General features: G+C 52.7%; 1 protein-coding gene across 4 annotated transcripts in view; it reads left to right on the forward strand.

Annotated features, from left to right (window-relative positions):
* Positions 1–23,604, forward strand: part of EPHB2 (EPH receptor B2) — a 125,313-nt gene that overhangs the window by 95,974 nt on the left and 5,735 nt on the right. Inside the window, exons 6-14 of one of the 4 annotated variants that reach the window (XM_027746807.2) lie at positions 3,718–3,842; positions 11,262–11,424; positions 12,011–12,119; positions 12,233–12,348; positions 14,418–14,540; positions 14,912–15,159; positions 15,772–15,987; positions 18,824–18,973; positions 23,089–23,282. In XM_027746807.2, coding sequence (XP_027602608.2) covers positions 3,718–3,842; positions 11,262–11,424; positions 12,011–12,119; positions 12,233–12,348; positions 14,418–14,540; positions 14,912–15,159; positions 15,772–15,987; positions 18,824–18,973; positions 23,089–23,282 — 1,444 coding nt within the window. The remainder of the gene's footprint in view (positions 1–3,717; positions 3,843–11,261; positions 11,425–12,010; positions 12,120–12,232; positions 12,349–14,417; positions 14,541–14,911; positions 15,160–15,771; positions 15,988–18,823; positions 18,974–23,088; positions 23,283–23,604) is intronic. The other 3 variants (XM_027746810.2, XM_027746809.2, XM_027746811.2) reach the window with 3 other exon arrangements.

Here is a 23,604-nt window from a genome sequence, read left to right on the forward strand (position 1 = left end):
CCAGCCCATCCCTGACTCACAGAACTGGGAGCCTCTCTCTGCACCCCAGCTCCTCATCTGGGGTCAAGGTGTGACCACGTTTCGTGGCTTTGCAGAGTTCAGTGCTCTCAGTGAAAACTGAGGATGTTTAAATTGAGGGTGTTTAAAGAGAAGACAGAGCCCAACCTTCCCCAGAGGTGCACAGTGAAGACAACAGTAGAAAGGGACACAAGAGACAATGAGCAAAGTTCCAGTGGAATGGCAGAAAAAGCTTCTTCCCCACAAGAGTGAGACTGGTGTTCAGAGAGCCCGTGGGATTACTGTCATGGGCATGTTTGGGTCCCAGCTGGACACAGTCCTGAGCAAAGTGATCTGATTTTGAAATTACTCTGCCATGCACTTGGACCAGAAACATCCAGGGGTCACTTCTGACCTGAATCTTCCTGGGATTTTACTCTTGTGCACTCCCCTGGTGTCTGTGATAACAGGAGTGGTTTCTGAGGAGACAGTGGGGAGGTTCCTGCCCATCCAGAGACACTGCCTTGCCCCAGGTGTAGGAAAAGCGCTGAAGATGCTGAAGATTCATCTCACCTGCCTCCTCCCACCATGCAGCACATTTGCCTCATTAAGGCTCATCAGATGAGCTCCACCTCATCCATTTGGGTCTTTTCCTGGGCCAAACTGGGGTGGGTTCCCCAGGTACACAGCAGCCTGGCCTGGCTGCTCACAAATGAGTCACACACATCTTCCTGGAGTTGGATACCTTGTGCAGCTTCCTCAGCACAGCCTGGAGAAGCAGGAGATCCCTTCCAGGACCTGTGTACTCCCAGATTGTGAAGTGCATGGAACTGGAAGAGCAACATCCCAGAGACCTCACTCCCACCAGGAGGAACCTGAAGCTGAGGAGCTTCTCCAGCTGCAAGGCCACTGAACCTATGTCTAAATCATGAGGTGTGGCCACATCCAATTTCTGTGGTGGGACAGGTCTGTCTGTGTGTGGCCCCTGTCCTGAAATAGCCTGTCTAAATCATGGGATGTTGCCACATCCCGGTGGGACAGGTCTGTGCAGCCCCTGTCCTGGAATAGCCCGTACGAGTGTGGGATCAGTTCCCAGAGCAGATGCCAGAGAGACCCTGGGCTGTTCTCACTCCTCAGTCCTGTCCCTTCCAAGCTGCAGGGCACCTGGAGCGTAGTCACATCTCCCTTCCAAGGCTTGACTCCAGAGAGAGATAAATGTCTTGGAAATCACAGATGTCCTATGAAATCTGTGTTGACAGGGAAGCAGCAAGCTCCAGCAAGAGCTGACAGGCTCCAGAAATGTTACCTGTGTTTTATCTTAACGCCGGCATGAGAAGCTATTCCCAGGAGTGTGTAAAGATGTGGCCTGAAGCAGTGGGACAGGAGGGAGGCAATGCCTTGTCCATGGAGCAAGGGCAGGGCTGAGGTGATACAGAGGGTTTCAGACTGGTGGGTAATGGGACTTGGCTTCGCCAGGAATGGATGGAAGGATTAGTCTCAGGATCTGTTAGGATCCCAGAATTGTTTGGGTTGGAAGGGACCTTACAGCTCATCTCATTCCACCCCCTGCCATGGGCAGGGACACCTTCCACTAGCCCAGCTTGCTCCAGCCTGGCCTTGAACACTTCCAGTGATGGAAGTCCTCTGCCCTCCTTCAGTTTTACTAAATTCTGGACGAAACTAGAGCTCGGCAACACTCTGCTGAAGCTAATAGACATCAGGATTCCTTCAGGAGTGGGGAAACCCAGGCAGGTGAAGGGAAACTCAGGCAGCAGTGTGGTGGCTTTGCCCATACCCAGCCCCTTGGCACACAGACATTGAACATCCTGGGAGCTGCAGTGCTCTGAGTCCAGAAAACCAGCAGTGAAGAGGCAGATGGTGGATCAGAAAACTGGCTTTTGTGGGTGTATTTGAGAGGAGCAGCTCCATGGTAATTCCTTGCAGTGCTGTGCAGGAACACTCTGGAGCCACGCTGGTCCAAGTACCATGGTCCTACTGCTGCAATCCCAGCTGGCACAGCTCCTGTTGCTGCCCAGGATGCCAAGGGGAGCCAGCCTGGGGATAGGTGTGAGGCATTGCTTTGTGTGCTGCTCCTCTGAGCTGTGTCTCAGAGCTGTCAAATGAGTTATTCTTCATGAAATATTGAAAGGGTTGGACTTGGTAAAAGCCCATCTGAGTGCAAACCTCTCTGCATCCATTTGTATCCAGGCCTAGCATACAAGTGATGGGGAAGCTTTCATGCTCCTGCTCCAGTCCTCTCCCACCCCTGAGGCTTCCCCTCTGCCCTGGAGCTGCTGGAGTGGTGAGTCTGCGCTGGCAGACGTGCCAGGGCTAACGCTCGGCTGGAGTTCACACTCTCCAGGGCAGGGCTGGCGCTGGGTGAGGTCTGGAAAGGCCTTGGACTGATGTGGATGTGTCAGCAGTGCCGTGGGCAAGGTGGGCAGGGTGGGCAAGGTGCTCAGCTCGCTGCTCTCAGTGCAGAGGAGAGGAGGCAGCACAGGCACCCATGTGTGTGTCAGCCCTCCAGCAAGGGTGGGTGGCTGATCCTGCAGTGCTGTGGCATCTCTGCTGTCAGTACCTAGAAGCAGAGAATCACAGGTTATCCTGAGCTGGGAGGCACCCCCAAGAATCATCCAGTCCAACTCCTGGCCCTTCACAGGGCACCCCAGCAATCCCACTGTGTCCCTGAAAGCGTTGTCCAAACTCTGTGGGGCCGTGCCCACTGCCCTGGGGAGCCTGTCGAGTGCCTGGCCACCCTCTGGGGGAAGAACCTTTTCCTGAGATCCAACCCAACCCTCCCCTGACACACCCTCAGCCCCGATGAGCTCTGCAGCCTCCTGATCCAGCTGGATCACAAGCAGCCCGGGCTGTTGGCTCACCTGCCCCAGGCTCCGCAGCAGGATCAGAGCTGGTCGGGGTTTCCCAGGGAGGTGGCAGCTCCGTGCCGTGGTCCCTGCCCCACGGGCCTGTCAGAACAGCTCCCCAGGACAGCTTTCCCACGCCGTGGCACCAGCGCTGCTCCCACCTGGCCCCGTGTCAAAGCCACGGCGGCGACGCGGGGGCCACGCGGTGGCAGCTGCCCGGGAAGGGCCCTTTGTGCCCGTGGGACGAGTGGCATCTGGGGGGTGCTGTTTGCAGGGGCCGGGCCGGCCGGGCGGCTCTGCATTGTCAGCGTGTCAGGTCAGGTTTGTGTTGCCTGCTCACGCTGCTGGATGTGCTGGATGCACCTCCCGTGGTTGGAGTGTGCAGCTCGCAGACCCCACACGCCCAGCCGAGGAGCTTCCCGTGCCCTCCAGAGACTTGGGAAGCTCCTCCCAAGCCTTGGAAAGCTTCCCTATGCAAATGGCAAAGTGCAAAGCCCCCGATTTCCCCGTGGCAAGCAGGAAGGATTGCATGTTACTGGGCTGGTGAGGCTTTTCCCAGCTGGAACAATGCTGTGCTTGCTCCAACCCTGGCCTTGTTTTGCCTTGGAATTATGCATTTTCCTGCTGGAGACACTGCCCTATGTGTTTTCTAATTACAACCTCTGTGGAAACATTTTTTTCCTTCCCTAACTGCTCTCTACAAACAGCAAAATCCAGGATCTCCTGACCACTGAACTGGGAGTGAATTCCACAGCTCCAAACATCAGTAACCCACCTGCCTGCCTCCAGCCTGGGCTGTGGGTCTCACCTGTGCTGGTGTCTGACTGAGGTCCCTCTCTTGCTCTCTTTCTCCCAGCTCCCTCTGCCGTGTCCATCATGCACCAGGTGAGCCGCACCGTTGACAGCATCACCCTCTCCTGGTCCCAGCCTGACCAGCCCAACGGAGTCATCCTGGACTACGAGCTGCAGTATTACGAGAAGGTACCACAGGGATCACCCACAGCTTTTGGGGAGAGGAGGGGGTACAGAGCTCTGCTTAGGGGTGTAACACCAGCTACAGCACTTGGCTGATCAGCAGGTTACTTCTCTTGCTGCACTTGGCCATGGGGGTGGCAGTGGCCATCAGCCCTCCAGACTCCAGTCCCAGTGACCCAAGTGTGGAAAATCTGCTGGTCATTCAGGAGGAGCTTCTCCCTTCTCCCTTCACCTCCACAGCACTTGGGGCAGGTGGACCCACTGCAGGGAAAGTTGGGTAGCCAAGAGTCTGGTTTTTCTCTTCCCTGTACTGGAAGAATGAGGATTGGTGGGAATATCCAGTCCAGGGCCAGAGCACACTTTCTGGGTGTCCCATCCTGGAGGTTTTATGGAATGCTGTCCCTGGATGCATTGGCACCAAAGGTGAGTTTGGCATATGTTTAGCATCCTGAACCTCGGTGCTGTACCAGGGAGAACCTGTCCCATGCTCCCATGGAGGGTCCACACTGCACGATGGGGTCGGTGTGAAGGGGTCCTGCAGCTCTGGCTCTTTCATCCCAGAGGAACGTGCCCCTTCCACCATCTCCCTACTCAGAAGAGCAGAGGGATTTCATTCTGGACCATGCCAGGGTGTCCATCCCATGGGGCTGGAGTTGTGTGGCTGCTTAGAGACCTGAAGACCACATAGGTGTTAGTCCCAGGATCACCAGGCTGGTGAACTCCATCCGTGCGACCCAGGGGAGATGGGGAGCTGGAGATTTCTCCTTTCGGGAATCTGCCCCCTTACACAAGAGCTTATAAACATTATACGTTATAAATTGCAAACTAACTAATTAAAAAGCTTTATGATTAAATGGAACTGAAAATATTTTTCCCAGCAGTTGCCGGAAGAAATGATTAATCCCCCCCACTGCCTGCCTGTGACCTATTTTCTCATCACCAAGAGCCAGAGGGAGAACAGGGAGGAGGGGGTGCTCCTTTGTAAGCTGTTAAATAGGTCCTGACCTATATTGCATAAATCACAGCCATTTATTTGACCCTTGGAAACGATCCCAGAATATGTGGCAAGATAGATGAGTAGATAACAAGACAGATCTGGAAAGCAAGAGGGGTCTGTTCCCTGGGGACCCTCAATGTAGAAGCTGAAGACCTCAAGGAGTTCATTCTCCTCCTCTTACTTTCTCTTAATCTCTCATCCTCTTTCTTTCATCCCTCTCCCCTCTGTTTTCTGGGGGAGGCTGTAAATAAAGGGAATTTTTGTCTAAAACATTGTGCTGCTGGTGATGGTCAGTCTTTGCAGGCAGCCACAAGGTGAGTGTTGTCACAGCTTAGGGCACTGTGTCCCTGATGATAGGGACAAGTGGCCCAAGCCACTCTCAGGCAGCAGGGAGAGAGCACAGAGGACAACACGAGCAGCCCCACGTGCTGGGTGCTCTCTGTCCTGGTATTTCATTAAGTTATGGAATCATCCCAGAATGAGTTTGGGTTGGAGGGATCTTAAAGCTCATCTCATCCCACCCCCTGCCATGAGCAGGGACACTTTCCACTATCCCATGTTGCTGCAAGCCCTGTCCAACCTGAACTCCCAGGGATGGGGCAGCCACAGCTTCCGTGGGCAACCTGTGCCAGGGCCTCCCCACCCTCACAGCCAAGAATTCCTTCCCAATATCCCACCTAACCCTGCCTCTGCCATTCCCCCTTGTCCTGTCCCTCCATCCCTTGTCCCCAGTCCCTCTCCAGCTCTCCTGGAGCCCCTTTCAGCCCTGGAAGGGGCTCTCAGGTCTCCCTGGAGTTTCCCTTCTCCATTTGACCACCCCCAGCTCTCCCAGCCTGGCTCCAGAGCAGAGGGGCTCCAGCCCTGGGAGCAGCTCCGTGGCCCCCTCTGGACTCTCTCCAGCAGCTCCACGTCCTTCCTGTGCTGGGCTGGAGGCAGCTCTGCAGGGGGGTCTCACCTGAGCAGAGCAGAGGGGCAGAATCATCTAAACCTCATGGTACCTTTTTTTTCTGTTTCTTTGGTTGAAGAACAGCAGGGCTGTGACTCCTCCCCAAGCAAGGGATGTGTGTATGTACACAAGGACACTCTGTCCTGCTCGGGCTGATGGGCCAGAGGTTAATCCCTGAATCCCAGGTTAGTCCCTGAATCCCAGGTTAGTCCCTGAATCCCAGGTTAGTTCCTGAATCCCAGGTTAGTCCCTAAATCCCAGGTTAGTCCCTGAATCCCAGGTTAGTCCCTGAATCCCAGGTTAGTCCCTGAATCCCAGCTTAGTCCCTGAATCTCAGGTTAGTCCCTGAATCCCAGGTTAGTTCCTGAATCCCAGGTTAGTCCCTGAATCCCAGGTTAGTCCCTGAATCTCAGGTTAGTCCCTGAATCCCAGGTTAGTCCCTGAATCCCAGGTTAATCCCTGAATCTCAGGTTAGTCCCTGAATCCCAGGTTAGTTCCTGAATCCCAGGTTAATCCCTGAATCCCAGGTTAGTCCCTGAATCCCAGGTTAGTTCTGCCACTGCAGGGCTGAGTTTTGCAATTGAAAGCCATTTACTGGATGCCTGGGAACACTCCCAAAATGCAGGGCTTTGGTTCTGCTGTGCTCTTCCCCTACTTCCCATCAATCTTGCAGTTGGATGGGGTGTGTGATACACCCCAGGTGTGTTCTCAGTCCACTGCCAGTCTCTGCAGAGGTGATTTCCTTCCAAATATTTCACTGCAAACTGTCCCTCATGCTTCTGAATGCTCAGCAAAGATCTCTGGAGCTGTTTTAAGTTGTTTCTACTGGAATTTTTTTTTTCCCCCAGTAGAAAATTATGTTTTATTTTCATGAAAATAGCTCCAATGACTAATAGCAGCACACACATTTTGTATAAAAAGTGCCTTGGCTCTTCATTTTGAACCGATTCTCTTCTATGTAAAGACATAAATTAAATTAAAAAAAAATTGGAAGAAATTATTTTAGCATTGACTGAAAAGAGCCGCTCACAATACCTGAAACAAAGATATATTTTTGTTTCCCTTTCACAGATTATTTATAACATTGCTATTCTTAGGTGCTATTAAAGGTGCCTGTACAAAGGCAACATTAAGAGTTGCTTTCAGTGCAGGTCGTTGTGCAAACCTTGCCTGACGTGGCTGCTCTCTGTGTTTTTTAATGTGGCTTTTTTCCACTTCCAAGAGGTACCTGCCAACATTTGCCTTACTGAAAGAAGTGTGTATTGTCTTCATGTAGAAAGGGCAGAGCAATTTTTGGCCAAAGTTGCCAAACTCATCCCAGAGTGTGGGAACTGGAGAGCCACTGCAGTGTCAAGCACTGCAAAGGGTAATCAGCTCTCCTCGTTATGCAAAATGATTGGGCTTGATTATGCTCATTTTGTAATTGTTTGAAGACATTCAGCCCGGTTTGGTCACCAGTGTAATAGTTTAGGAGGCAAAGGAGCCCTTTGATGTCTCCTGGGCTGGCTGGGAGAGGTGACCTGTGCCAGCTGGAGCTGGAGCTGGAGGTGGGAGTAGAGCCCTTGTGGTGCCTGGGAGCTTCTGGTCAGAGCCCAGCAGCCCCAGGATGGGGTGTCCTCAGGGCTTGGACCAAGGATGCTGGAAGTGCTGCTCCTGGGCTGGCTCAGGGGACTTCAGGGAGGTGCAGTGAGATGGTCCCTTCCAACCCAAACCATTCCCTGATTCTCTGAGTTTTTCGACTCCATCCTGCAGTGTTGGACACCAGAATCCCTGAGCTCGGAGCCAAAGCTGCTGCCTGGCATTTCCCACCTGTCCCCAGGATGGAGCAAGAGCTGGGATAGCAATTCCCCCTTCGTGCTGCCCAAGGGAGTGGGCTCTGTCTGGGGAAAACTGTGAGATCAAGAAGATGAAGAGGAAGCCTTGCCAGGGAGACTTGGGACAGCTTTCCTGCATTCCCAGTCCCTGCCTGGGGCCCACACTGGGCCTGTCCACTGTCCTGGACTGTCCACTGTCTAGAACTCAGTTTTCTTGTGAGAGGCATCCAAACACTCTTAGCACTTAGTATCATGGAATCAGAGAATATTTAAGGTTGGAAAAGACCTCCAAGATCATTAAGTCCTACCTTCACCCCCATGCCCACTAAACCGTATTGCCAAGTGCAACATCTACTTGTTTTATTGAACAATTTCATGGCTGGTGTCTCCACCACTGCCCTGGGCAGCCTGTGCCAATGCCTGACCACCCTTTCCATGAAGAAATTTTTCCTGATATCCAACCCCAACTTCCCCTGGCACAGCTTGAGGCCGTTCCCCCTTGCCCCACGCGACTGGAGACCTGGCTGAGAGGATGAATGCTCTCGAGATGTGAAGCCCCATGAGAGTCCAAGGCTCTGCAGACCCCACGGATCCACCTCCAGAGTGGCTGGCAGGACCCTCTCCCCACACCTGAGCCTCCCCCGTGCCATGAGGGCTGAAGTTCAGCTGTGTGTGATGGTCTGATCATGGCAGATTGGGCTGTTCAGGCACACAGGAGCTCTCTGCCAAATTAAGCCAGTTGACATTTTTCCTTGGCTTTTTTATTTTTTTTATTTTTTTTTAAATGTGACATTTTAGAAGCAGTTTTTGCAAGTCCTTTTGGTGTTTCACAGTCTACTTGAAAGGATTTCAAGAAACTCTTTCTCTGTTGATCAGACTTTGGTTTCGGCTTCAGTTTGACTCGAGGGAAGGGGAACCAGATGAGGACTCAAAATCAAACCTAAGAGGAAATAAGTGTGTTATTTTGAATTAGGAATTACAAACACAAACCAAAATCAGCAGGAAAAAGACCCAAACACCACAAACCTCTGCAACAAAACAGCTTGAACTTGGATTTTGAACCACCTTGGTTGCCCTGGACCTGCTGGAGAAGCCCAGAGGGACGAAAGAAGTGTTTGAGGTGAATGTACAGGTTCTGGAGAGGTGATGTCAAGGAAAAAGAATAGGTTTGATAAGGGAAGGTGGAGAGGTGTAAATGCCTTTTCCTTGTGGTCTGGGATTAAAGGTGAGCCCAGTCATGAGCACTCCTTCCTCAGACAAGCACACAGAGATTTCCCAGGCTATCAACCAGCTTGTAGGCTACCCCTTTATGTTCAATTTAAAGTCCTCCAGGAGCAGGGATGAGGTTCTTCAAAAGAGTTGGATAAAATGATTTTAAAACTACCATGTTGTTAGTGCCATCCAAGGGCCTGGGAGGATTGATCCAAGCCCTTGAGCTCTAAAACTGTAAACATTTCCTGACCTATTTCTCTCCTGGCCCGCCTGGGAAAGGTCCAAGGGAGTGCTGAGGCCTGATCAGACAAACAAGGCCATGGGTTTACTGTGTGCTCATCTTCCCTTGATCTGTGTGTATTTGTACTTGGGCTTTTCTTTGTCATTAGTCTGATTCCCAAACACCCTGGTGACAACCAGGAACCTTCAGCACCAGATCCAGATGGATAAAACTGATGTAGTTTTTTAGAAGAGAAAACTGTTAGTAGTGGAGGTCTCTCAGGTGTTTCATAGAATCATAGAGTGGTTTGGGTTGGAAAGGACCTTGAAGCTCATCTTGTTTCAACCCCTGCCAGGGGCAGAGACACCTTCCACTAGGCCTGGTTGCTCCAAGCCCCCTTCCAACCCAAACTATTTCATGATCCTATGATCACAAGATCACTCTCTGCGACTCCCTGGCAGGAGGGGGGACCCAAGTGGGGATCAGTCTCTTCTTCCAGGTAACAAACAACAGGACAAGAGGACATAATCTCAGGCAGTGCCAGGGGAGGATCAGGTTAGGCATCAGGAGGAATTTCTTCCCTGAAAGGGCTGTCAGGCTTTGGAAGGGGCTGCCCAGGGAGGTGGGAGAGCCCCCATCCCTGGAGGTGTCCGAGGAATGACTGGATGTGGCACTCAGTGCTCTGGGCTGGGGGACAAGTTGAGAATTGGTCACAGGTTGGACTCGATCTCAGAGGTCTTTTCCAGCCTTGATGATTCTGTGGGACCTTCCTTCTTCCTAATTGCCCCTTCATTACTCTCTGTCCTTCAGCAGTCCACTGCAGCAGTTGGTGAGGAGGAGCAGATGCTCTCTCCTTGCTGGGAGTTTTACTCTGACCTCACATTCCCATGGGACAAGCAGAAATCCCTCCCTGCTACCCCAGTGACACTTCAGAACTGGGACAGAGACCAGTCCCTTGATCACACCCTCATTTCCACTTATGGGGTTCCACAAACCTCATGTGTGACTTTCTGCCAGTGTATCCTGAGGTTACCCCTCCTCAGTGGTGAGGGTGCAGGGTGAGGGGTCCTTGGGCTTGCTGAGCCCTTTGCAGTGACTTGAAGTTAACAGATCTCAGGGGACTCCTCTGTAAAGTTGCCAACTCAGATTTTGAGCTGTCAGCTGCTGCTCTGTTTTACCAGTGATCCTGCCAAGGCAGCCTGACCTGCCAGATCCGAGGTGCTGCCAGGAAGGATGAGCACCTTCAACATCACCACAGACATTGGGTTCAAAAATCAGTGCCTGTGCCTCCTTTTCTCAGGGCTCATGCCCACAGCTCGGCTTTCCTAAGATCTCTCTGTTTTCCAGAAGCATTGCACTCTTTGCAGAGATTACTGCTTTGCTCTGACTTTTGGGACTTCGTGCCTGCCAGGCTTTCAGCCACCTTGCTCTGACCACCTTCAAGGCTCTCTGAATGTGGTCCCATCCTCCTCTGCTGTCCAGTTTCTCCATGGGGGGGGACAGGGACTGCCTGTTCTCTTGTACAAGGAGATCCTGCCTGTCCACCAGTGCTTCTGCATCCTCAGCTAAGGGCATAACTCCTAATGGATCCATCACTGACACAAGTGCAATGCCAGCTGTATCATTATGGTGTGACTGCTCCAGTCCTCAGCTAGAAGAACGGCAGACAAGGGGCAGGACAAAAGTTTGGAAATAGTCTCATTATCACTTTTAAATATGTTCTTGGGTTCCCCAGCTTTGGTAACTTGGCCATGGCCCCTGGAGAAGCAGGCCCTGGGTGGTAGCAATCCAAATACTTCTCCCAAGGTCCAAAACCCGGTGTTCAGGGGGGCTTTGCCTCCAGCACAGGTAAAGGGAGATAGTGAAGAGCAAATGGAGAGGGTGCTGAGGCTGGATCAGGCACAGGAGGAGGGGATGAGGAAGGAGGACAGTGCTAAGAGAAAGTGGGCACAGAAGAGGGAAGCAGTTCCCATCCCCACTGAGCTCAAGGCTTGGAGCAACAACTCAAGTTTTCTAGCTAAAACCTCCTCTAGAGCCTTTCCTGAGAGGTGCCAGATAGCCCAGGGATACCTATACTCACATCCCTGCTTCTGTGTCTCCCTGCCAGGAGGAAGGACCTGTTTGTTCTCCCGGGGTGGCCTCTCTGCCCACACCACTCTGCCCTTCCTCCTCCCAGGAACACAGCGCCCAATTCTGAGCTGATTTTTCCGACGACAGATTTGTATTTTCTTGGCAGGATCTGAGCGAGTTGAACTCGACCACAGTGAAAAGCCCCACCAACACTGTGGCAGTGCAGAACCTCAAAGCTGGCACCATCTACGTGTTCCAGGTGCGGGCACGGACTGTGGCCGGGTACGGCCGCTACAGTGGGAAGATGTACTTCCAGACCATGACTGAAGGTGAGTCTGTCACCTCTGGGTGAAGGTGACACAGGGTCCACAAAGCCATGGAGCTGCACTGGCAGAAGTGCTGATCCCCTTGCTGTCAGCCCCTTCAAGGGTGTGTTGTCAAGTCATGTGCATTTATTCAAGACCTGGAGAGAGGCTTGGCCGTGGTGGTCCATGCAGACAATCCCATAGTTTGGTCTGATTTCTGCCCAGCTTTCCTGCCATGGGGATGCCTCTGCTTAGCTGGAGTTAGAGGAAGCAAACTTTATGTCTTCTATGTGCCCAGCTGGTGATGACAAATGCAGACCCAGCTCTTAATTTTCTAAATTTGTGCTGCTAAATAAAACAGGCCAAGCCAGTTTTCCAGCCCTGAGGCCAAGGACGAGGCACAGCACGTATCCATGGGACTAAATCTTCCTCCCAAAAGGGGTAGCTCCATCCAACCTGCCTACTTGGGGCACATCCCAGGCCTGAAACAGCACCACCTGTCCTGGACCAAAAGAAGCAACAGCCATGCAGATGTGGTGGGCTTTGCTCTGACTTTGATGAGCTTGTGAGGGATGACACATTAACCCACTCCCTCTTCTTTGTGCACCAGCTGAATACCAGACCAGTGTCCAGGAGAAGCTGCCGCTCATCATCGGCTCCTCGGCGGCGGGGCTGGTGTTCCTCATCGCCGTCGTCGTCATCGGCATCGTGTGCAACAGGTAGGTCACCTGAGCACACCAGGGCCGGGCAGGAGGTGGTCCCTGGGGGCAGGGTGGCGGGGCATGGGGATGGGAAGGGCCCATGCTGTGCTCAGGTCTCCCTTCCTTTCCAGAAGAAGGGGCTTTGAGCGCGCGGACTCCGAGTACACCGACAAGCTGCAGCACTATACCAGTGGCCACAGTACGTACCGAGGGTCCCCGCCCGCCCTGGGGGGCCGCTCGCTCTTCGGTTTGTGTTCCTGTTCACTCATTCCTTGTTCTGGGGGGGGGCTCAGGGGCCTCCTGGGGTGTGCATGTGTGGGCAGGAGCATCCCCTCACCCAGCCCCCTGATCCCTGCCCTGATCCCCAGCCCTGTGTGCTGGCTGGAGCCAACCCCTGGGTATGCTCTGCAAACCCCTGTGACATCCAACACGCCCCCTGAAGCCTCACCCTCTTCTGTGCTGCAGCTCCTGCCACCACACCATGTCTTGCTCCTCCGACTCCTCATCTTTGCCCATCTGCTGGGCAGCAGTGAGACCCCTTCCCTGGCCCGTCCCTCTCCTGCAGAGTGCTGTCCTTCTGCAGGAGCCCACACCCCTTTGCTAGAGCCCATCCCAGTGCTCCCACGTTCCCAGTAGATAGGAGCTGTATCTACGTATAGGTGTATAATACAGTACCTAACATGCCCTCTCTTGCAGCCTCCCTCTTCCAACATCCAAGTGCAAGGCACTCCCTCAATCCAGCATTCCTGCTCCCAGCCTCACTGCACACCCTTTGCCTCACCTCAGTGCATCCTCCTTCCCCCTTCCCAGGAAGTGTCCAAGGCCAGGTTGGACAGGGCTCGGAGAAACCTGAGACAGTGAAAGATGTCTCTGCCCATGGCAGGGGGTGGAACGAGATGAGGTCATTTAAGATCCCTTCCAACCCAAGCCATTCCATGATTCTATGATTAATCCCTGCCTGCATGTCCCTGAAATTCCTTTCTCCTCCCTCACTAGAGACACGTGGCTCTAATCTTGCTTTATTCCAGTCTCAGTCGTTATTTTCCTTGTGTTCCACTTGAAACTTCAGCATTTCTGCCCTTTTAATAACCTTTTCCTGTACAAATCCAGACCTCGCTCAGAGCATGGAAAACACCAGTAGTGTTTCTGCTCAGGACTCGCTGTTGCTTCTCATTTATCTGGGAAACACCTCCCAAAAGGCAGAGCTCTGAGCTGCAGCCCTGTGGCCCAGCAGCCCGTGCTGGCTGCCTCGCTATCCCTTACCAGGAGAAATGACACTTTTCAGGAGAGATTATGAAAATGCAGCTCTCAGGTGTTTGTCAGTCCAGGCTGTAAACACACATTCACACATTCTCCTGGGCCTGGTGTGGGACATGACAGCTCCAGGCTGGGGTGGCATTGATAGCTGTGCCTGCACCACTTGGTGCCATGGGATGCACATGAGCTGCTAAAGGGCCTGAGGTGCCTTTTAACCACTTCCACACTCAACACAGCTGTCCAAGGCTCAGTCCCTGCTCACTCCCCAACAGTGATTGCTGTGGGGAGACTACAGCAAATTGCCAAAGCCTGGGTAGCCTGTGAGCATTGCAGAACCCCCCTGAATCCAACCAGCATCCCGGAGTTGGGACTCATGCTCTGGTGCTGTGTTGGGCTTCTTGTTTAGTGAGCTGTGAGCTCTGCTCTCCATATAACCCCCATTTTGGAGTGAGCCAGAGGCCAGAAAATGGGTATAGAAAGAGGAGACCCATAGGTAAGAGCTGTCCCACAGGTAGTGTGGGATGTGGCAGCAGCAGTCCAGCCTCACCAGGTCCCATGGCCATTGCCTTTCCCAGGACATGTCACTGTGTCCTCTGCTCTGCCCAGCAGGAAGAACTTGGTGCTTGCAATTTTCCTTGTGTCCTCCACAGCTTGTCTTGGCCATTTTGGGGCTCCCAAGAGGAAACCCAGCCTTGGGTTACCTGTCAGGAGAACAGACTGGACTGTCCATTCTGCTTGCACTGCCCCTGGAAGGGTCACAGACTTCTCATGGAGGAGTCAGTCTGCAGTTTGCACTCTGAGCTCACAACATATCCCCTCACTACCCCAACAATGATTTGTGAACTGATATTCATTAAATCCGGCTTTAATAGTCCTATGAAACATGACTCTGCATGTTCCTTCTCAAACTGTTTCTCTGTTTCTGCTTTGTGCCCTTGATTATGCAACTTGCTGAGGAAGAAAGACCCTCAAGCAAACAAGTTTCTCTTTTCCTCGATGCCAACAATCTGTTGTTCCAGTTGCATCCACCTATCTGACTCTCTCCTCACCTTTGTGCAGTGACTCCAGGGATGAAGATCTATATCGATCCCTTCACCTACGAAGATCCCAACGAGGCTGTCAGGGAGTTTGCAAAGGAAATCGATATCTCCTGTGTCAAAATCGAGCAGGTGATCGGGGCAGGTAGGTGACCTGGGAATGGCTGGCTCCCCTCAGCACCACAGGCTCCTTCGTGCTCCCAGGATCAGGTGAGGATTTAGCCTTACCTGTACTGGGAAGACTGGTGTTTACTCATGTCTTAGCCCCGGCCTGGACTAGAAGGAGCAGCAGGGTCCAGTGCTGGAGAAACATGAACACCCAGTTCCCATGTGCAAATAGTCCCATATCCAGTGCTCCTCACAGTGATGGGTCTACCTGAAGGGGGGTCTTTGGTGTGGAGGAGGGAGGAAGCAGAGATCAAGTGATGGGTGGCAGCTCAGGGACGTGCAGGGCAGACAGGGCTGGACCAGTGGGAGCTTGTGGGAAGCTGACAAGCCCTACCTGTCTGTCCACAGGGGAGTTTGGCGAGGTGTGCAGTGGGCATCTCAAGCTTCCTGGCAAGAGGGAGATCTTTGTGGCCATCAAGACCCTCAAGTCTGGTTACACGGAGAAGCAGAGACGGGACTTCCTGAGCGAGGCCAGCATCATGGGCCAGTTTGACCACCCCAATGTCATCCACCTGGAGGGCGTGGTGACCAAGAGCTCTCCAGTCATGATCATCACCGAGTTCATGGAGAACGGCTCCCTGGACTCCTTCCTGCGGGTACAGGATCCTGGGAGTGGGCAGCTCCAGAAACTGTGCTGGGACAGAGGAGGACTGGGGGGAAGGTTCCCTCCCCAGTGCCCTTCCCTGCCCAGTGTCCCCTGGAGCAGCTGTTGCATAGTCCAGAGGTCTGTGGTTTGGGAACAGAGGTGGAGGTGCCACCTGTTCTATGTCTCATCCTAGGGAGAGGCTGTGCCCTCCTGCACACCCACAGGTGCCTGTACAAACTGGCACAGGGGGACAGTCTGACGGAGCTTTAAGACAGCAGGACTTCACCTCCAGCTGCTCTGTCCAAGTATTTCTACTTCTGAGCTTGAAGGGGAAAATTGACTGTAGAAGGGAGATAACAGGAATGGATGGTCCCTTCTGAGCCCTCCTGTGCAAGGTGGGTGCACCTTTGGGTGACAGCAGCCACCATGGTGATGCCCTTGGGGTGAGTGGGGGTGAATTCCAGCCCCTGTGAGCCCTCTACTCCCCTTTGGAGGGAATGTACACATTCGTGGCAGAGCTGTGTCTTGCCATGAGTGTGGAAAGACACTCCTGGCTGTTTGCCTGACCGTGCCAGGCTGTGAATTTGCTCCTCTCACATGGTCTCCCCCTCTGTTCCCCAAGCAAAACGACGGGCAGTTCACGGTGATCCAGCTGGTGGGGATGCTGAGGGGCATTGCTGCGGGCATGAAGTACCTGGCAGACATGAACTACGTGCACCGGGACCTGGCTGCCCGAAACATCCTGGTCAACAGCAACCTGGTCTGCAAAGTGTCTGACTTTGGCCTCTCCCGCTTCCTGGAGGACGACACCTCTGATCCCACCTACACCAGCGCCCTGGTAACGCTGCTCTTCCAGAGGGAGGGATGGGTGGGAGGGTGAAGGAAGGGGCTGGGGAGGGAAAAGAGGGAGGTCGCTTTTTCAGGGTGTCAGCGGTGGAAATGAGGTCCCAGATGGGAAAGACCAATGAAAGAAATGGAAGAAGATTCTCTCCTGCAAGGTCCTGTCATTCCTGGGGGTAGCTGAGCCTTCTTCCAAACATATTTGGATATCAGGAGAAAATTCTTTACAGAGAGAGTGATCAGGCATTGGAATGGGCTGCCCAGAGAGGTGGTGGATTCACCATCCCTGGAGATTTTTAAACGCAGATTGGACGTGGCACTGAGTGCCATGATCTAGTAAATGGACTGGATTTGGACCAAGGGTTGGACTCGATGATCTCGGAGGTCTTTTCCAACCCAGTCGATTCTATGATTCTATGATTCTATATATATCCCTGGTTGGGGGTATATATCCCTTAGTTGGGATCATGCACTATACCCACTCAGTGGGATCCAGCTGGGGTCCTTTGAAATGCTGCCCTGACAGATTTGTTGCCAGGGCAGCAAGTGTGGGGTTTTTTTGTCATCACTGTCCAGTTGTGCTGCCCTGCTGTCCAGGAATCCATCATCCTTCTGTCCAGGAATCTGTCATCCTTCTCCATGTCATGTCACAGGCTCAGCCCCAGGAACGACAGACTGAAGTGTGGATGCATGCTGGGCATTCATCCCAGCAGTACTAGATACTGATTCTCCAGAGAATCTGTATAAATTAGACAGAAACATTCCTAGAAATGACTTCATGAACATGTAACAACTTCCCAGGAACACCCACAGTGCCAGTGACACAAGTGCCACCAAGGACTCGTGGCCTGTCTCAGGCTACAGAATGTTCATTGGGACCAAAGGACTGTTTGAAGACTTGTTGCTCAGTGAAGCTGTAGCCAGGACTTCTCATAAATATCACACAGCGTGGCTCTGGAACAGTGCAACAGGATCAATGCCTAGGACAAGAATCCCTGGAAATAAGTGTTGGTATTGCTGGAGGAAATCATCCCTCCTGGGTCTTTTGAAGCTGCCTGGCATAGTTCTTAGTGAATTGTGTCAGCAGCTGAACACCAAACAAACACCAAAAATGTGGGGCTTTATTTTCTTCGGAACTTGTGTAGCTTCAAACATCAACTCTTCCATCTTACACAGCCTTAGAAACACTGATAATATTTATTTTTCATACCATGTTCCTCACAGCCAATTAACTTTCCCTTTGTTAAGTAAATACATGGTATTTATTGCTGTTCTCTATCCCTGTTATTGTGCCTGTAGCTTTTCTCTCTAATAATAAATTTGTCATCCCTAATTTATTCATCTTGGACTGTGGGCACTGTGGCAGGACATAGATTGTCTGTAGTGACAGAACATGTGCACCTGCTGCATCAGAGAACTAGGAGGATCTTCCTCTACAGAATCCCTGTCCTGGGATGCACAAGTGGGTTTTATTGTCATCATCCCTGGTGCCCAGGGGTGGCAACAGCCACAAGCTTTGGCATGGGAGGTTCATGGCTGAAGCCCTGGGTCAGATCACCACAGACATGGGAGGTCTCACTGAAGTGAATTCCTCTACAAAGAACTTCCAAAGTCTGTAATTTCTACTTTAGAACCTCTCTTTTATATATTTTTTTAAACCCACTGCTTGCCATGAGCTCTGTCAAGAGTCTGCCTGATGGAGGGGACATCTTGCTTGGTGGGGAGTGCTTGGTCTTCCCCTTTTGTGGAAAACAGAATATTTTGCCTGAGATCTGTGGCTGTGAGAAGATTAAGGAACGTTATCTTTCTTCATTATTCTGGCATGTACTGGGGCTGAGTCCTAGGAAGTCCTAGGAGACCCTTAATAACACATACCAGTTATTAATTGACAAAATATAATGTTCTTTAATCTTCTCCCAGCCACAAAACATAGACAGTTTTGCTTAGTTTTCAGCACAGGGGAAGAATTTCCCTTCAGAATGTCCCCTGAGTGAATGGCTCAAGCCCAAAGCTCCCGGAGGGAAATCAGGAGGATGGAAGGGCTTAAGCAGAGCATGGCTCTGTGTGTGCCACTCCTGTGTTCTTCAGGGGATGACAGAGCCCCCAGTGCCCACCCAGTCCCTCCCATTTCCCACCAGTGACCCAGCAGAAGCTGTTCACTCCATCCTGGTCTCCAGAAACAGATCCTTCTGGATCATGTGTATCCACAAACAGACTGAGATACGAGGACTCCAGCTCAAAAATGATGTACCATTGACTTCAAGGAGTCAACAGCTGTAGAAGGCTGAAGAGGAAGATGTTCTAATTCCATATTTCCTGCTCTGGAGGTAGAGAGGTGACAGCAAAAGGATGGAGGGAGATCAGTTTGAATTTTCCTGTGTTCCTAGACCTTAATTTTTCTACCCAAGTCACTACTAGCACCATGGGCATTTCTCCATGCCAAGGAAAACTGTAGCAGGAGGCAGGTGGAAGGAGCTGGTCTTGTTTAATGTGATGAAGAGGAGGCTGAGGGAACCCTCTAAGTGACCTGGAGGAAAAAGACTTTTTACAGTGGCACCAGATGATATAATAAGGAGTAATAGGTAAAAATATGGCTTGTGAGGTGAATAACAGGAGAGTGGTGGGACAGGTCACCAAATGGGGAGAACCATCATCACTGAAGGCTTCCCAACTTGGCTAGACAATCCACATCCATCCTGAAGTAGCATGAGAGATAGTCCTGTGGTCTCTTCCTTCTGGGGTTTTACCAGAACATTACAGGCAAACATTATGGACACTCATGTTTTCAGCTGCTCTCGCTCCTCCTGTTCCCATCCTCTGTTCTCTCCCTGCAGGGTGGGAAGATCCCCATCCGATGGACAGCACCTGAGGCAATCCAGTACCGCAAATTCACCTCAGCCAGCGACGTGTGGAGCTATGGAATCGTCATGTGGGAGGTGATGTCCTACGGAGAGCGGCCCTACTGGGACATGACCAACCAAGATGTGAGTTAAGAAACCAGGGGCAGAAACACTGAAATTGGGGGCACTGCAAGGTGAAAGCGTGGCTACAGCCTGTGGCATGCCCAGAGCCTTCTCTGTTGAGGGAGATGTGTCGACACCTTTGGAAAAAGTAATGGGGATAATTTTGGGATTTGGTCTGGTTGCCTCGTGCTGCTGTGGCAGAGGTTGGGGACTGCTCAGCACCTACTGCAGCAGGACAGGGTTAAGGTGAGCAGGTGGTGGGCAGCTGCTGAGAAGGTAAAGGAACCAGGTGGGTGGAAAAAGAAATGTCACTGAGCTGAGAGCTCCTGGAGCAGTAAGCAGAGCTTCACCTGCAGGGATCACAGGCATTCCATGGGAGTCTGCTACAGAGACAAGAATGGTTTGGGAAGGAAGAGACCTCTAAAGATCATCTTCCATGGTCAGAGGCACCTTCCACTAGATGGTCATTAAACCCCCCTGGCAAACCTGGACTGTGGTCTAGAAGAAGCCAAGCAATTTATGCGCAGCTAAAAAACAAACCCGCAAGGTATTTCAGTATTTTTGAAATACTTTATGACTCTCCTCTTGAATTGGAGCGTTTCTGTGCACTCCTTCCTCCCAGGGGGACAGTTTCCTTGCCTCCATGCAACGATGACCTGTGGCTGCAGCCACACTTTCACCATAGCAATGCCATTCTCCCTGTTCTCCTGGTATCTGGGTGGTCAAAGCCCTCCTGTCTGGTGGCAGTGAGTGCCATGAGGATGCTGCACCTGCCCCTGTGGGTCCAGAAGGTCTCTTTTAACACTGTCTCTGAAGAGCTCAAGCTCTTCTTGCCCTTCTTTGCCTCATGAACCCTCAGGATCTAATGCCAAGGTCCTAGGTGGACCCTTGGTAAGCCCAAGGCTTGTCCTCCCCTTCTGCTGCAAGTCTGAGCCTTGCACACCTACCTGTGCCAGCATCTACCTGGCTTCCAGCGTGTCTCAGAGCTGCCTCTGGGCAGTCCATAGGAAGCCTTCAGACTCACATCTCCATCTCCATCATCCTGTGGGCTCCTAAACCAGCCTTACCTTAGAGGGGGAGAGTGAGAGCCAGGCTCCCACCTGACTCCTGCCTCTCCTCCTGCCCCTGGGGCAGATCAGACCTTTTCCATGTCAGTAGATCTCCATCCAGGCCACATCAGGTTTCTCCAGGGTGGAACCACACCCTCCTTAGTGCCTGGTGGGAAACTGTGAGTCCTTAGCCTGGAGCAAGTAGATGATACCTGAGCAAACTTTGACTGTTCACAGCCTTGCCCAAGCCCCTGCCATACGAGAAAAATCTTTGCATCAGTTCTTCAAGGCAGAGGGAGGGGAGTTGGGGGTCTGCCCCTCTCAGCAAGGACAATTCCCTTCCTGTTAAGGCTTCACTGTCACCTCAATTTCAAGCATTTCCTGCAGCCAGGTGTCACTGCACCTGTAGCCTCTCCCTTGTACTCCACAGAATCACAGAATCAACCAGGTTGGAAAACACCTCTGAGATCTTCAAGTCCAACCTTTGACCCAACACCACCTTGCCTACGAGTCCATGGCACTGATGCCAAATCCAGCCTCTTCTTAAACACCTCCAGGGACAGTGGCTCCACCCCCTACCTGGGCAGCCCATTCCAGTGTCTGATCACTCTCTCTGCAAAGAATTTCTCCTCCCTGGACCCCTTCCCTCCAAGGTTTCTCCTGCCACAACCCCAGTGCTGCATCGGCACCGGTCCACCCGCCGGGGATGGCGGAGCCCATTCCTGTCTCCTTGGCATCTCCTGCTGCCTGTCTCCCGTCCCCAGCCCCTTCTCCCACTTTTTCTGCTGCAGGCCATGGTGACATGGTGGCCCAGAAGCTGTCACCACTTAAGCCCAGCTGGTCCTCCCCGCCGAGGGTGCAGATTAGCCTCCTGACCCTGGGGCATGAGCGCCTGGGGGAGAAGAGATGGAGACAGCAGCCTGTGCTGTCTGCTGGGAGAGGAGATGGAAAGAGCAGCCTGTGCTGCCTCTGCGTGTGTCTGGTGGCAGCACAGCAGGCAGCTCGTCTGGAAAGTGCTCAGTCCGTGCCAGAGACGAACACTTGGTCCTTGTGTGATGCTGCTGCCCAGCCCTGTGCCCCCTGTGCCTCCCCTCCCCTCTGTCTTGGGTAGATGTAGAGCTGGGAGAGGGGTCAACTTGCACCTCCTGGGAGAATCCCTGAGCAGGAGCCAAGAGCTGCACAAAGCACATCAGTCATGGGATCATGTTGGAAGTTGGAAAAGACCTCTAAGGTCATGGAGTCCAACCATCAACCCAGCACTGCCATGTTCACCACTAAACCATGTCCCCAAGTGCCACATCCACACACCTTTTGAACCCTTCCAGGGATGGTGACTCCACCACTTCCCTGCACACCCTGTTCTAATGCTTGACAACTTTTCCATGAAGAATTTTTCCCTAATAACCAATCTAAACCTCCCCTGGCACAAATTGAGGCTGTTTCCTCTTGTCCTGTTGCTTGTTACCTGTGAGAAGATACCAACCCCCACCTGGCTCCACCCTCCTATCAGGGAGTTGTAGAGGAGGTGCCTCTGGTCAGACCATCACAAGCCCTGTGGAGTACCACCATGTCCAACCAGGGCAGGGAAGGGCGGGGAGGGTTCCTCTCACCTGGCACATTTTGGCAGCAGTGGTGCCAGCCCCCGTGTCTCAGGTCAGCCTGCCCAGCACCTTGGCCACGCACAGCAGTGTCTGGAGAACCTCCCAGTGCATTCCCTGCCTGAAGTCACCATCCTTCTTAAACCCTGCCAGATCCCCCACCTCACACTCTGGATTGCTTGGCATGGGTTGGCCATCTGCCCTCCCTTGGAGGGAGCCTTCTACTGCCACAGCACCTCCAGTGCCTCCTCCCCACCAACCCTTCCCTGCCTCTTTCCCATTCCCAGCTGCAGTATCCCTAATTTTCTCTAGGCAGCCTTCCTGCTCAACAATATATTCACCTCCCTGGGTATGTCCAGCCCTTCCCCAGGATGGGGACACAGCCCTGGGGTATCCCACCAGGCAGATCTCTGTCCTTGGAAGTGTGCAAGACATAGCCAGACAAAGTCATGGCAGCCTTGATCCCGTGGTGAGAGCAGCCAGAGACATCCAGGTCCTTCCTCTGGATCCCTGAGGGAAGTTCTGTCCCTCTTCCTCCCCTTTTCTCTCATTCCCACAGAGAGTTGGTCATTTCGAAATGCTGCTCCTGATTTCTGCAGTATCCTCAGGTCTGGTTTTTATCCTCACTCCTGGGTTTTGTTGCCACACAAGCCTGTTTATGGTGCCCAAGACTCCTTCTCATCCTTCAGTGCCCGTGCTGTGCATGACCTAAAGGCAGGAGAATCCTGCCTGCACCTGCCTCTGTGAGAGGAACAGATGTTCCTGGAGGGTGGAGCAGCTCCATCCTCCTCCATCACCCAGGAGAGGATGGAGGGCTGCAGGAGCAGAGCAGCAGGGATATGGGGAGATCCTCGAAGAAGATCCTCCAGCCTTTGTTCCTCTGCTGTTTCCACTGGACAGTGCAAGACTGGGCATTTTCCCAGGTCGTGTGGAGCAGTGAGGAGACACCCAAGCCTTGTGCCAGCCCAGATCTGCAGCCTGGGCTGCATCCCCTGGCACAACCCTCTCACTTGGCTGGGCTTGATTGCTGGCAGGAGTAGAAAACCACTGGAGGAAGGAAAACACAGGGGCAGCTTCCCTGTCTGTAGGTCACAACCCTTCACTGGATGGGGACGTTCTCCCAGTGAGCTGCTGGGCTGGGTACCCGTCCAAACACATCACCCTGACTCACCTGCCTTGTGGCTGGAGCTGTGAGGTCACATATCCCAGCAGGGATGGTCTCTATCCCTAGATCAGACTGACCACCATGAGCAGCCAGCCGGGCTGGGTGTCAGCTGAGCAAGGCTGGTGTCGCCTCCCAGGACACTCCTCACTGGAATGCCAAGGGCTGTGAGTTAAGTGTGTGGTGGGAGGGGGTTGGAGGGCACCAGAGAGTGCAGGCTGCAGCAGGGCTGGTCATGCCAGTCACCTTCAGGATCCAAGAGAGGGAACACTGTGAATTAAATAGGTTTTATCACAACTGCACTGATCTCTTTTTCCCCTCCTGCAGGTGATAAATGCCATTGAGCAGGACTATCGGCTGCCACCGCCCATGGATTGCCCAAATGCCCTTCACCAGCTAATGCTGGACTGTTGGCAGAAGGATCGAAACCACAGGCCCAAATTTGGGCAAATTGTCAACACCTTGGACAAAATGATCCGAAATCCAAACAGCCTGAAAGCCATGGCACCTCTCTCCTCTGGGTACATGTCTCTGCCTTCCCCTTGTTCTCTGGCTCCTCTGTGCAGTCCTGCTGTCCTTGGGTCTTGGTGGGCACCATCTCTGCATCTCTCTAGGAGCTGTGTTAGAGGCAGCTTGGCCTGTGTTTAGTCCTTTACAGGGTGGGCATTGAAAGAACACAGAATCCCAGAACAGTTTGGGTTGGAAGGGACCTTAAAGCCCAACTCATTCCACCCTCCTTCTATGGGCAGGGACACCTTCCACTAGCCCAGGTTGCTCCAAGCCCCATCTAACCTGGCTTTGGACACTTCAGGGATGGGGCAGCCACAGCTTCTCTGGGCAACC

Source organism: Pipra filicauda, unplaced genomic scaffold (genome assembly GCF_003945595.2).
Source record: "Pipra filicauda isolate LSUMZ 115617 unplaced genomic scaffold, ASM394559v2 scaffold47_size6085603_pilon, whole genome shotgun sequence".
Lineage (NCBI taxonomy): Eukaryota > Metazoa > Chordata > Aves > Passeriformes > Pipridae > Pipra > Pipra filicauda.